Here is a 13,728-nt window from a genome sequence, read left to right as displayed (position 1 = left end):
CCCCGGTGCATTCACCGGCAAAGTTGTGGGTTTCTGGAGCCCAGAACACGTTTAACTCAAAACCTTTTGGTCGCCAAATACAGGGCACCACACCAAGGGACCAGTCCCGTAGGACAACCCAGTAGCCTGAGATGCTTTGCCAAGAAGTTTGCAGCAGGGGCTGGGGGAACTCCACTCCTGGAGGAGGAGGTCTTGAGAGGTTTGGGTCCAGCTGGGAGCAGCACCAGTCCATATTTTGGTTGCAAACCCCCCCCTGGTTTCCAGTGATCTGCTTTTTTGGCTGGCTTGGGTTGATTAAGTCTGTAGAGAGACAGATGTAGGTGGATAATGGGGAGAGGGGGTGGTGAGTGGCAGAACTATTGCCTTCGCGAGAGGGAAGGATGCCGTGTAAGTACTGCCAGTCCCCATTCAGTGAGCAAGTGGTGAGTCAGGGGCAGGTACTGAGTCAGCAAGAAGGCGGCGGGTAGGTAGAGCACCCTGTCCGACTCGGCACACGCTGCTTGGCCATGCCAACTTCATCTCCCCACAATCCATGCTGCTGCATCCCTCTTTGTCCCCTTCCCATGCAGTTCCTGCAGCTGCCTCTCCAAGCCACCGCGGCTGTGGAGATGGCCTTCTGCGGGACAAAAGCGCATTTTTTTTTCCTGGTGTGTTTGCCATCCTGCTTGCAAATGGTGCCTCTCTGCGAGGGGTGGTGGTGAAAGAGGAAGAATGAAAACAGCTGATGGAGGTAGAGAGAGCCCTTCAGCCTGCCTCACCCCCTCCAAAAAAAAAACACTCATGCAGGCAGGGAAATGGTGAAAGGTGGGAGGAGGGAGAGAGGAAAGAAAGAAAGGAAAAAAAGAAATGAGGTGGAAACGAGAGTGAGAGAGAGAAAATATTTGAGAGATGAAAAGAAATTACCATACGGCAGGATCCTGTTATTCAACCTAATTTTCAAAGGACTGCAGCTGTCGCACTGAGATAATCTGTTAATTATAACAGTCATTGTGTTTTGGCAATGGAAGAAAAAAACAGGCTCTAAACAAGGCAAGGTAGTGGCGAAAAGAGAGGGGAGGCACGGCTGTGTCAAAATGCATGTCACTTGTTAGCTTGAAGTATAGGTGGGCGAGCTGGCCGGGAGAAGGGTCCCTCCCCGTGGGGCTGAGCTGTGCCATTGCCTGGGGGTGGAGGAAGGAGGGGAGGTAAAAGCAGCCTAGTGGAAACGTAATGTCCTGTCCAGCGTGGTGCTACTGCAGCTAGGCATGAGCAGAGGAAGAGCTCAGAGGGGCTGCCGTGTGCCCACTGGCATGTGCTGCCACAGCATTTCACTCTTGGGTCATCAGAAGGAGCTTCTCCGTGCCACCCCATGCCTGTCCTTGCTGGAGCAGTGGCTCAGCCACTGGACTTTTCCTGCTGGAGTCGTACCGGGGTGGCTGCTTGTCCTACTTGGAGAGAGGTGTCACTGCCAGCGAGGGAGCCTCGCTGATACTCGCCCAGGGGAAGGCTGGCTGGATGCCGAGAGCATTTTGAAGGATGCTGGAATGCCAATGCCCAGCGAGAGGCTGCTGGTGCGAAGGTATTCTCCACAGGATGACTGGCTGCCCGTGCACCTTGCGAAGTGATTTCAGTCCTCGGCCAGCCCAGGATCTTTGTCATTCCTTATGCTCTGAATGCCTTCCAGCAAAAGACAGTGGTGAGCTGCAGTGTGAGCTCTGCCCTTCCCTGCCCCACCTGCAGGGTAGCGTGTTTGGGGGCACTCCAATCTGGCATCAGGGTGGCTGGAGACACATTTAGCATCCAGAAACACCGGAGGGATGTTTGACTTGAATGAGGGCATCTCTCAAATTACTCATGGACCTGCCATTCACAGCCAGCCCAGTGAAAACCGGGAGCTGCACTTGTATGATACAGGGCAGCAAAGCCACTGCAGGACAGCAGAGGAGCCAAGGTGACCATGAGGGGATGGGGACCTTCTCAGGGGCATCCCATACAGCTGTGAATTTCTCACAGCTTCGTACAGGACATGCTGCCCTCCCCTCTAGCCATGCCCTGCACACCAACAGAGCCAGCGCTCCCAGCCTGCTCCCTACAGCAGCTCCCTCCCACACACATGTGCACGGTGCCATCCCCTGCAGGGATTCACATCAGGACACACATCCAGAGCCTGCGCTTCCCTCCCTCTTCCTGCAGCGTTTCTGCCATGTACTCGCTCACCCAGCAATGCTCGGCCCCCGTGCTCCACGCACACCCACGCACACCCCGCGCTCCCACCCCGCTCCTCGCGGCGCTTTACACACAGCCAGCCCTCCCACCCCGTTCTCGCCGCTGCCTGCTTCATGCACAGACCCTCCCGAGCAGCGCTTTGCCTGCTTCCCCGTGGCAATGCCTCCCCCCAGCAGCCAGCACTCGCTCTCGGCTTCATACAGCAATTAGCCCACCTACACACCCACCGGGGCACCTACGGCCACTCCTCCACGTGCAGCCCCCATCCACCTCGCACCCCGCAGCCGACACCGCCGCCGTCTCACGCAGTGACTCACATTCACACGGATGCACTAGCACACGCGCACACACACACACACAAACATGTCCTGCACATGACAGATCCGTGAGGACAGACACACGGAGCCCACGCTCCCTGCCCATTGCCAGCAGGAATGATTCCTACGCCCGTCCACCGCCTGGTGTCTGGGCTCGTTGGATGGCACCAAGGGGAGCGATGTTTCCCATGTCCCCTCTCCTCGGGATCACAAGCAGTGAGGGTGGCTTTATGGCTGTTAATATTTTTATGGAGTTTGTGATCTCCTGATGTCCTCTTCTGCCTGGAGAAAGCTGTTCCCTGAGCCTAACCCCATGCACGTGCTCGCACGGGTTGCTGCTGTAGGCTGTCTGGGTGGTGCTGGCTTGATGCAAATCCCCCTTAATCTTCAATAATCATATTAATATAAAAGGTAACCATCTCCCTTTGGAAAACAAAGGTGTCTCTCTGGCCTGCCAGGGAAGCAATGGCATATGAAAGACCTTTCTGCCAGTGTTTATCGCTCTAAAATAAGATTTACGCTTCTAAAGCTCTCTCTTTTCTTTCATGCTTCTGAGCTGCTTCATTTTCCTCCCCTGAGCTTTCCTATTCTCTCTTTCTTGCTGCCTAACAAATTAGGCATCTAATCGCTGCTGGGAGGGCGCGATGGGAGCGCGGGGGGGGGGTCTCTCTCCAGCATCGTGCTGATGTGTCCATGGTTAGCCTTTAATCTGTTTGGCCTAGCAAAGGTTTGGGATCAGTGTGTGGATTTGTTTGAGCCTGGGTGCATGCATATGGTGGACATTGATTCAGGTGGCCTAAACTCTTCTCATGCCCCAAACTGGCCAGAGGACAGAAGGGATGAGCAGCATGTCCTTGGCAGTCCTCTGCCCTTTGTGCAGCTGAGATGGTGTGTGGTTTCGTGGGCTTCCTCACCTTGAGGTCCTGCTGAGCTCCCAGTGCTTCAGGCTTCCTCGTGTCATGGGGACAACCGGAGTCTGGGAGCTTCCCTTCCTCCAACCCAGCTTTCAGAGGGATCATTATTCCCCAGCAGGAACTGTGGGTTTGTACGGTGAGATGAACCAGCCTGGAGGTGAACCACAATATTTCTCTTGCACTCTGCCAAAACTCGCAGAGACTCTAGCACTGAGCGGCCACCATTCAGCAGGACCCATTGATACAAGTCCAGACCCTGTAAGAGGTGATGGCTTTGCTCAGTGACATGAAAATGCCTTTTAATGCACAAGTTTCCATGGTGGCTCTGTAGCCTTTTTTTCTTTTTATGCTTTTGCCTAAATTGGCTCGTCTGTCCTCTAGACTTTTTGAACCTATAGAGCCAATTTCCAACAAATGTGATGGTGCTATGGATCTCAGAGATGCTGAGAACTTGTGTTTTGTGAAAATAGCAGGATAAAATAGATAAGAGGGAAAGTCTATCTTCTTTTCTCTTCATAGGCCAGGTTGAATGAGGTTTTGAGCAACCTGATCTAGTGGAAGGTGTCCCTGCCCATGGCAGCAGGGCTGGAACTAAATGATCTTTAAGGTCCCTTCCAACCCAAACCATTCTATGATTTTATAAAGTGAGTAAGAAACTTTCACAGAGCCCCTTTAAAAAAATATAAGGTAATAAAAAAAAGAGTGCTGTGTGAGCTCAACCCTTGGTGGACATCAGAGAAGCTGCAGTGGAAGATACTTTTTCTCTCCCTCTCTCTCACAAATGTCTTCCATTTGGATTTGTCGCAAATCCACAAGCCACTGGGCTTCCCGTTCCCAATTCTCCTAGTTCCAACCATCTCGGGGCTTCTGGGGTGCCTCCGGTATTACAGGAGGTATTACAGGAATTATTTGGCAGCCGTGGAGAATTCCTTCATGTTTATGAAAAAAAACCCCAAGCACACTGGGAAAGGCAGCTCCCCTTTTCTGGAAAGCGGTTAGAGAAATCTCAGAAGGGCTCTGAAGCCAACACGGGAGAGCATTTTAAAGGTGGCATTTGCACCCCGAGGCCTCCAGGCTGCAGGCAGCATGCTGAGCTGGGAGGGCTGATTCCCAGCTTCAGCACAAAGTAGAAGAAAGCAGCGGGAGCCTTGGCCTGGTTTCGGGGTGTCCCCAGAGGAGCCAAGAGTGTTTGGCAGGTTTTTAATGCATGCATTTCTAATGTGAGGCTCTTAGCACCGTTTAAGCAATGGTAGAATTAAGTGCTGGCTTTTTCAGAGCACTGGGCCCCAGGAGGACAAGGTTGGCAAGGTCAGGATTGCAGGCCCAAACTGCTGCTGTGCGTGGCTTTTCTGGTTGCCTTTTCACACCGTGCCCTCTAGACCACATATCCTAGACCTCATACCCTCATATCCTCGTATCCTAGACCTTGTATCCTCCCTCAGTCGTGGCCCATCCAACCCCTGCCCAGTCCCCAAGTTGTCCTCATTCCCCACACCATTCCTGTTCACGCTTTCAGTCTTTGTATTTTAACCCATCCTCATAGCTGGCCATCCAACTAGTGTCTGTACTCCTGTGCCACCAGGATCTCTGAGCATTGCAGGGACTGCAGGCCCCAGGCTGAGCTGAAATGGGGTCCTGGCCCACGGGAGCCACCAGGGAGGCCCCAGTTTGGGTTGCTCTCAGGGCCCTTAAAGCCTATGTGATAATGGGGAGATAGGAGCTGCTGGGGGAATGGTAAGGGCTTGCATATTTCTTCTATGACAGTCTCCATGGGGGCCTAAAAGGACTGATGAATCTGACTTAAGGAACATTTCGGCCCTTTCTTTGGCCTGCAGCAGAGGCAATGTTGCAGAGGTGGGAGGTGGATGGGAAGAAGGACTTCTCTGCATGATCCCTGTGTTTTTGGCACATAACAAGGATAAACACCACCTTCATTTCCTTCCACCCCCGAACCCAGCCACCTCTTTCCAGGCTTCTAGAACATTTCTCCTTCCAAGCCCTCTCTGTGCTACCTGATGAGAGTGGGGATGGGTTTCAGAGATTGCTGGGGCTGCTGCAGAGGAATGTGGTCATGGCCTCAGCGTTACTCCCCATGCACCATGAACAAGCCACAGCAGGCAATAACAACTTCAGTACAGCGTTTAGAACAGCCTGTGCTGCCAGAAGGAGTCAAAGCAAATGGACTGGGACCTTTCTGTATGTGGCTTGATATTGTTTTGGGGGGTTGGTGAGGATAAAGCCAAAGGGTAATGCTCAGAGAAGGATGCTAGCAAGAGAAACCCAGGCTAAATTTTTCACTACTTGCTCAGGGGTTGCCCCTGGCCTCTCCTGGGGTGGACATACTTAGGGTACTGATGTGCCAAAAGAACAGTTGTGTCTGCTGCTTGTTTATTCTGCAGAGAAGACTGGGCAAGGTGAAGGAACATTAGAGGAAGGCAAAGGGGCAGAGATGGTTGGGGAAAAGGTGGGACGAGGCAGGGGACTGACCCTGGGGAATGCCAGAGCTCTGTGGGTGCCCACCTGTGGAGAGCCAGCTGTGCCTCCTGTCTGATGCATCTGGGGAGGCAGTGTCAGGAAATTATTTCTCATTGGATTATAGGGCTGAGAAACAAAGCAACGGACTAAAAACCTCTGCCTTCTGCTTCAGTGCTGGCTGATGCAAAGCTGAACACGAGGCAGCAGCTGGAGGACACCATATGACAATCACAAACGGCCTGAGTTTGGCGGCCTCGGACGACAAGCTGTGGGGAACAGAGACTTTATCTTTTCCATTGGTCTAGCTCTTCTTCCCCTCCCCTTCTCTGTCTTGGCTTTCCTTTTTGGATTATTGAATATTTAAGTGTTTCTCTGTGACACTATCTCTGATCCCTTAATCCAGCTGGCCTGGTAATTCCACAGACCCAAATCAGCTCAGATTTCTCCACAGACGTAAGCCTTGTTCCTCAAGGGTTCACTCACTCCTCCTCCATTTATCTTCCTTCATTTTACTTCTGTCCTTTGTGTCTCTGTGCTAGAAATTGGTTCAGCTTTTGCGGCAAAAGCTTCAGCAGTATCTTTAGCAAGCAGCCTCCCCTCCCCAAAAAAAAGGCGCTAGAGGGGATCTTTATTCTTCACAACTAAGAATCCATTTAAAAAAAATATATTTTCCATGAAAGTTAAAACAAAAAAGTCCAGTGCCCACATATTTTCTTTGCTGTATGAAATGATTTTCTCCACGCTGCTTGAGGGCGCTTCTGCCAGGCTCCTGTCTCAGGACACTGGGATGAGGGTTGAAGCCATGGCCAGAGGGAAGGGTGCTCCAAGCTGCCCTTCCCGGTCAGGACCAGGAGCTTGCCCAGATCCCAGGGATGCATTAAGGCAAATGTCACTTTGGTGGGGTAGGTGGGCGATGTCCTTAAGCTGGGTACTGCTGGGATTGCTGGGTGGGAGACTGGGGGCTGGTATTTGATACGCTGCCTATGTCCTGCTCCCCTGCATGCTCCGACCAGGCTGGCTCACCTCAACAGCCTTATCCCTGCACCAAGAGGCAGGAAAAATGTTTAGAGCACAAGTGGTTACACGTGGCTTGAATTATTTATCCCTCTTGCATCAGGGAAGGGAGGAAACAAATTAAAAAGTGCTTTGCTTTGTTTTTAATTTTGTTTGGGAGGGGGTTGGGGAAGAAGGCTTGTTTGCATTTTCATTGCTTCATGCATTCTGTGTACATGGCTTTCAGGCAGCCGAAAATCCTTGGCTTTGGCTGTGTTTGGGGCTTGCCTGTGTTTACACTAGCAGTTCTGAGCTGAGCGCAACAGCAGCCATTTGTTCCCCAGCCTCTCTTCCCTTCCCCTCCTGCCCCCACTCCGCTGCCTTCCCCCGTGCCCCTGACTGTGATTACATTGCATAATGCAGCTCAGGTACGCTTCTGCGTACCCCCACTATGAGATTATATGTCGTGAGGGTTCCCTTCTCAAAGGCTTATCAGCAAGGCAGCTGGTCCCACTCCTCCTTTTGCTTGCAACCCCCCCAGCACTATCTCTTCTCCATCTCCCTCTTCTCACCAAACCTCATCATCTACACTCTTATCGCAAAGATCCCCCAACTGATGCCTCTTCTTGTCTCCTGTGTGCTTTCTTTTCCAGATTCCAGTGACAGATGGATCTCTCTCATGTGCGCTCGCTCTTTCCCTCTCTGTATTTTTGTTTTCGACATGTTTGATCTGAAGCTCTGAAGCTTCTCCGAGGGAACCCGGGAGAGAAGGAAGAGGAGGAGGAGGAGGAACGGAGGGAGCGTGAGCGACAGAGGAGGCAGCCCTGCCTTATTCTTCCAAATCACACCGTGGAGGGGCAGGGGAAGACTAGAGGGGGGAGGGCTTGGGTTTGTTTTGGGGTGGGTTTGGTGTGGGTGGGGGGTGGGTGGGAGGGAGGACAGCGGAAGAAGTGGGACAGTCGCTCTTGAGCATCAAAGAAGATTCTCTGTCCTCAGTCTGAATTTCTGTTTAGAAAAGAAGCACAAAGTGTTCCCTTCCAGACCACTCATCCTTGGTGGCAGCTTTTGGGTGTGCTGGAAGCAAACTGCATGTCTCCTCCCTGCTCCATGCTCCTGGCTTGACCCAGAGGGCAAGAAGAAATGATGGCGTTGACACCCAATAGGACTGGGGCGCTCATGGACTTCTGTTGCTAAACCCCTATTTACTACCCCCTTTCTCTTTCCTCTGCCCCCAGTTTTCCTTTTGCTGTGGTCCTGGAATTTGTATTTTTTGTTGCTTTTTTTTTTTTCCTCCTATTTTTTTTTTTCATTTTTCTTTTTCTTTTTTGGCCTGATGAGGGCACCACTGCAGACCATGATGTGCCTGGGGTTGTGGGCAGCTGCCCTGCTCTGCTTGTTTTCCCCCGGCACTGTGCGAGGTGACTGCTGGCTGATCGAGGGGGACAAAGGTTACGTGTGGCTGGCCATCTGCAGCCAGAACCAGCCCCCGTACGAGACCATCCCCCAGCACATCAACAGCACGGTGCATGACTTGCGTCTCAACGAGAATAAGCTCAAAGTGGTGCTGTACTCCTCCCTCAACCGCTTCGGCAACCTGACCGACCTGAACCTGACCAAGAACGAGATCTCCTACATCGAGGATGGGGCTTTCATGGGCCAGACAAACCTCCAGGTCTTGCAGCTGGGCTACAACAAACTCACAAACCTGACAGAGGGCATGTTGAGGGGCATGGCCCGGCTCCAGTTCCTATTCGTGCAGCACAACCTGATAGAGCTGGTCACCCCTACTGCCTTCTCCGAGTGCCCCAGCCTGATTAGCATCGACCTGTCGTCGAACCGTCTCAGCCGCCTGGAAGGCAACACGTTCACCAGCTTGAGCAATCTGATGGTGTGTGAGCTGGCAGGCAACCCCTTCAACTGTGACTGTAGCCTCTACAGCTTTCTTAACTGGCTGGCGCTCTTCAACAACGTCACCAAGAACTACGACCGGCTCCAGTGTGAGACGCCGCGGGAGTTTGCCGGGTACCCGCTCCTGGTACCTCGGCCTCACCACAACCGCAATGCCATCACCATCTTCCAGTCCATGTGCAGAGGTGGCACCATCCCCTCCCTCTCCAGGGTCAACCCCACCCCTTACACCCCCGACTCCCAGCGAGACTTGGATGAGGGCTCAGCCATCAGCCCCGGGGACTTCCTCTCCGTCAAGCCTCCAGCCTCCTCCACCACCGACTCCTCCTTCAGCCCCAGCATCAAGCTCCACGATGTCACCATCACCTCAGCCATCCTGATGGTGACCATCCCCATGCCCTACAGTAAGATGTACGTGCTGGTCCAGTACAACAACAGCTACGTGTCTGACATTGCGACACTGAAGAGCAAGAAGGAGTACGTCACTGTCAACAAGTTGAAGGCCCACACCGATTACACTTTCTGTGTGGCCTCCATCCGCAACAACAGGCGCTACAACCACACTTGCCTGACCTTTGCAACCAGGAGCAAAGGCAGGGAGGACCCCATTTCCAGTACTTCCACCACCACACACTATATCATGACCACCCTGGGTTGCCTCTTCGGGATGGTCATTGTCCTGGGGGTGGTGTACTACTGCCTGCGGAAGCGGAGGATGCAGGAAGAGAAACAGAAGTCCCTCAATGTCAAAAAGACCATCCTGGAAATGCGTTATGGATCAGATATTGATACCAGTACCATGGTCCATCCTTCCCAGAAACTGGGTGAGCCACCAGTGATCCCCGTCTCGCGGATGTCCTCCATCCCTTCCATGATTGGGGAGAAGTTGCCCCCACCAAAGTCAATGGAGGCTGGTATGGAGACCCCCAAAGTCACCACTAAAGGCAACTACATTGAGGTGCGGACTGGTGGTGGGGATGGTCTGGAACGGACCCAGCGGGATGAGGACCTGAGGGAGCTTGACAATGGGCAAGGCTCAGCTGCTGAGATCTCTACTATTGCCAAGGAGGTAGACAAGGTCAACCAGATCATCAACAACTGTATTGATGCCCTCAAGCTGGACACGGCCTCTTTCCTGGGTGGTGGGACTGGCGTAGACTCAGACATGGCCTTTGAGTGCCAGTCCATACCTGCCAGTTCCTCGGGTGGGCTAGAGCGGCCCAGCTTTCTTTCCCCACCCTACAAGGAAAGCTCCCACCACCCGTTGCAGCGCCAGCTCAGTGCTGATGCTGCCGTGGCCAGAAAGACCTGCAGCGTCTCCTCCAGCGGCTCCATCAAGAGCGCCAAGGTCTTCAGCCTGGATGTGCCTGACCACCCGCCACTGAGCAAGTCTGACTCCAAATACATCGAGAAGGGCAGCCCGCTCAACAGCCCTTTGGATCGTCTTCCCTTGGTGTCCCCGGGCGCCATCCACCACTTGGAGGTCAAGCCTTCGTACCACTGCAGCGAGCACCGACACTCCTTCCCGGCCCTGTACTACGAGGAAAGTGCTGACACCTTGAGCCAGCGCGTGTCGTTCCTCAAGCCACTCTCCCGCTCCAAGCGAGACTCCACGTATTCCCAGCTCTCCCCCAGACACTACTTCTCGGGTTACTCCTCCAGCCCTGAGTACTCATCGGAGAGCACCCACAAGATCTGGGAGCGATTCCGGCCTTACAAGAAGCACCACAGGGAGGAGGTTTACATGGCGGCTGGGCATGCCCTGCGGAAGAAAGTGCAGTTTGCCAAGGACGAGGATCTGCATGACATCCTGGATTACTGGAAAGGAGTCTCTGCTCAGCAGAAGCTGTGACTCTTCCCCTATTCTTTCCAAGGAAACAATACAAAACAAGACCCCCTCCCCCCAACAACCAGAAAGAAAAAAAAAATGCCACTTGACTGTGAAAAATAAACCAACAACAAAATACTCCCGACAAATACAAAACTGACAGAATTGTTTCTTAAAGTTTACAACAACAGAAAAACTCTCACACACACAGACACACACACACATATGCCGAATTGTCTCTACTGTGTTACGGGGACCATTGTTCTGCCTGCAGATGGTTGGGAGGAGAGTCCTGCTCTGACACTGTGGTAACAGCACTGGAGTGCGGGTGGGTGGCACTGGGAGGGGGTGGCAGTGGTGGCAGGGGATGGGCAGGGACGGACACTCACCAGGCATGGAACTCAGCTGTGAACTATTGCTCTTTCTGTTCCTCTTGCTGCTTGAGAGATGATTTTTCTTTTTGGTGGGAGGGGAGAACTTTGGTTTAGAGAGCTTCTCTGCCCACTTCATACACCTACTTTTCCAAATTTTCTGTCACATTAGTTTCCCCCCCCCATATCCTTTGGCAGTTGAGGCTTTTCTCTCTTTTCTGTCCCCTTCCAAGTTAGGTGGGATTTGTTGGAAGAAGTTCTCTCACTCCCTTTCCTTTTCCTCTTCCCTACCCATCTCCCTAGGCTTGCACTTTTCGTCTAGATATTTCAGGAACCTCCATCATCCTCAGAGGAAGGAGAGTGTGGTGGACAGGAGGTAGACTTACCACACAACAGGCTCTGTGCCCTCGCTGCTCTCCCCTCTCCCCTTCTCCCACCATGCTATTGATGTTGAACACCAGCGATCCTGGAGTGACAGGCCTGCTCAGAGCCAGTTATCTGCCAGTCACCGAGGGGGTATGTCTGTACTCTTTTGCACATCAAGTCAGGTCCTCAAGGACAGGTGGAGGAGGAGTCATGAAAGTCCAGTCTTTCGGAGGTGCGAGGGGTTCCTATGTCTCCATGGGTGTCACAGGTCATGGGTCCTACCATTTCCCACCATGCACACCCATGCTGAGGCTGACCTGAGGAGCAGGTTTGGTACACTGGTTTGCCTCCCTTATGATGAGAAAGGGATGTGGAGAGGAGCTAAGCAGAACAACTTGCACGCAAAGCTTCTGTAGATCTTCGCGACTGACTTGCATCATGTTGGGAGAGGGATAGAGGAGCATCAGACATCCTCCTTGCTTTCCTCAGGAGAGTTGAATGCAAAAATAGGATTTCTATTGCTTAGAAAGCACTGGGTTCATAGAAAAGACACCGAGTGGCTTCCACTTGCACAGGCTTTGGATACTTTGGCATGAATAGGAGATAGTGTAGGGTGAAGGCAAAAGCACAGGAAATAAAAGGGATGTGAGAGTGGGCCTGGGAGCAGCCCAGGAGGGTTGGCTCCAAAAGAAGCTCCCTTTGAGTGTGCAGCCATATGGTGTGCTGGGGTAGAGGAGGATACTAGCCTCTGGATAACAGTGTTCCTCTGAATACTTAAGAGGCTCTTAATACTTAAGAGTCAGAACAAACTTACCACCTCCTAAATCCTCCACCTCCTCACAGTTAGCTGTGACAGACTTTTCTTAGGGACTCTTTAACATCTTGTCAAAAAAAAACCCACCACAACACAAGTTTTCCTTGCTAGATCCCAGCCTCTCTCCCTTGGATAGAAGAGCTGCCACAGTGTTGGGAATGAGCATATTGCCCTCTCCACTTCACCCTGTTTCTGAGCAGCCCAACAAAGCACAATCCTGGCACCCTCTCTCCCGGAGTTTCCTTGTCAGGCAGGGGTGGCTGCCTGCTTGGTGCATCCATAGTGCATTTTTTATGCAGCATTGTGGTCCTCCTCTCCATGAGCTGCACACCCCAATCGCTCTTGACTATCGTTCACACCTACCAGGATGAGAGTGAGGGCCTGTGTTGTGTTGGCCTTTCCCAAGTGGCTATTTCCTTTCTGAGTTGCTCCTCTGGGGCTCCAATGTGTTTGGGGGCCTTGGGAAAAGGATGGGTGTGAAGTACCTTCTTTGGGAGGTGTTTATGTGCTGCCTGCACATTATCTGTCAGGTAATAGTGTTGCCAGCTCTGACAGCTGGTTTCAGTGCTGGAGGTAACATAGCTTCATCTTCTAAAAGTGAGGAGCAGCAGTAGGCAGAGCCTGGTGCGCAAAAATCATAGTACACCTCAAGGTCTAAGCCTGTGAAGATCCTTGGCATCCCTTCTTTGTAGGGATACTGAGAGTAACAATCCTAAGCCAGCTCTGGATCCCATTGCCTCAGCCTCCTTCACTGTCAGCCACATTCCCCCACAGCCAGAGCATCATTTTGCCTCGAGTCCAGAGGTATCTGTGGGACTGACTCCACCCTGTAAGAGTCAGTGCAAGGCAGCAAAAGGGGTGTGTGTGTGCAGAATGATGAAGGACATCGCTGCTGCCGGGTGTTCCTCCACGTTGGGACAATGCAGCAAGTCAAGGCAGGCAAATGCTGTGAGAGGTGGTTAGGCACAGCAGAGACCTCTCCAGCTGCCATGTGGAACAGGCCCAGTGGTCTTCCAGAGCGGCAGCTCTTCCAGGAAAGGCTAATGGCTGGGGCACAGAATTGGACAGGAAAAGGAGGATGTCAGGCACAGGGGGATGGCATCCTGTTCCGCTCCCCGCCTCTTCCCTCCCTGTGCTTCTCCTCTGCTTTATGGTCTTGTAATGAGTTCTGCTCATATAGGTTTTTTTGGGGAGCCTTAACCTGTAATGGTTTCTGCTCCCTCTGCTCATCACCCCAGCAAGGCAGAATGGTCAGGAATACAAGTGTCATCAAGCCCTTCTTTTGCCTATGGTGGGGGTAAGGCTGGGTGTGGGGGATAAGCCAATTCTCTCCCCACTATAGCCCCCCACTCAAAACCAGTGGGTGAAGTTTGCACAAGATGGACTGTTCTGTGGGAGGAAGAGGGCAAGGAAGGGGAACAAAGTGTCCCACCTTCCTTCCTCCTCCTTTCTTCCTTGTCCTGCTCCTTCCCCAGGGATGAGGGCTCACGAAGTGACGCCAGCCCTGTTGGAGGAAAGCAGATTTAACGTTATATTT

At 52.6% G+C, this 13,728-nt stretch overlaps 1 protein-coding gene across 1 annotated transcript; it reads left to right on the top strand.

Annotated features, from left to right (window-relative positions):
• Nucleotides 1–8,237: 8,237 nt before the first annotated feature.
• Nucleotides 8,238–10,664, top strand: ELFN2 (extracellular leucine rich repeat and fibronectin type III domain containing 2; the record flags this gene model as incomplete). Its single annotated transcript, XM_084306276.1, has 1 exon — nucleotides 8,238–10,664. One exon carries the CDS (start codon nucleotides 8,238–8,240, stop codon nucleotides 10,662–10,664), a length of 2,427 nt encoding a protein of 808 aa, XP_084162402.1.
• Between the last annotated feature and the right edge of the window lie 3,064 nt (nucleotides 10,665–13,728).

The sequence above is a fragment of the Netta rufina genome (genome assembly GCF_964035555.1).
Source record: "Netta rufina genome assembly, chromosome: 1".
Classification (NCBI taxonomy): domain Eukaryota; kingdom Metazoa; phylum Chordata; class Aves; order Anseriformes; family Anatidae; genus Netta; species Netta rufina.
The sequence above is the reverse complement of the archived record's forward strand: the minus strand, read 5'-3'. Positions and strand labels throughout refer to the sequence as shown.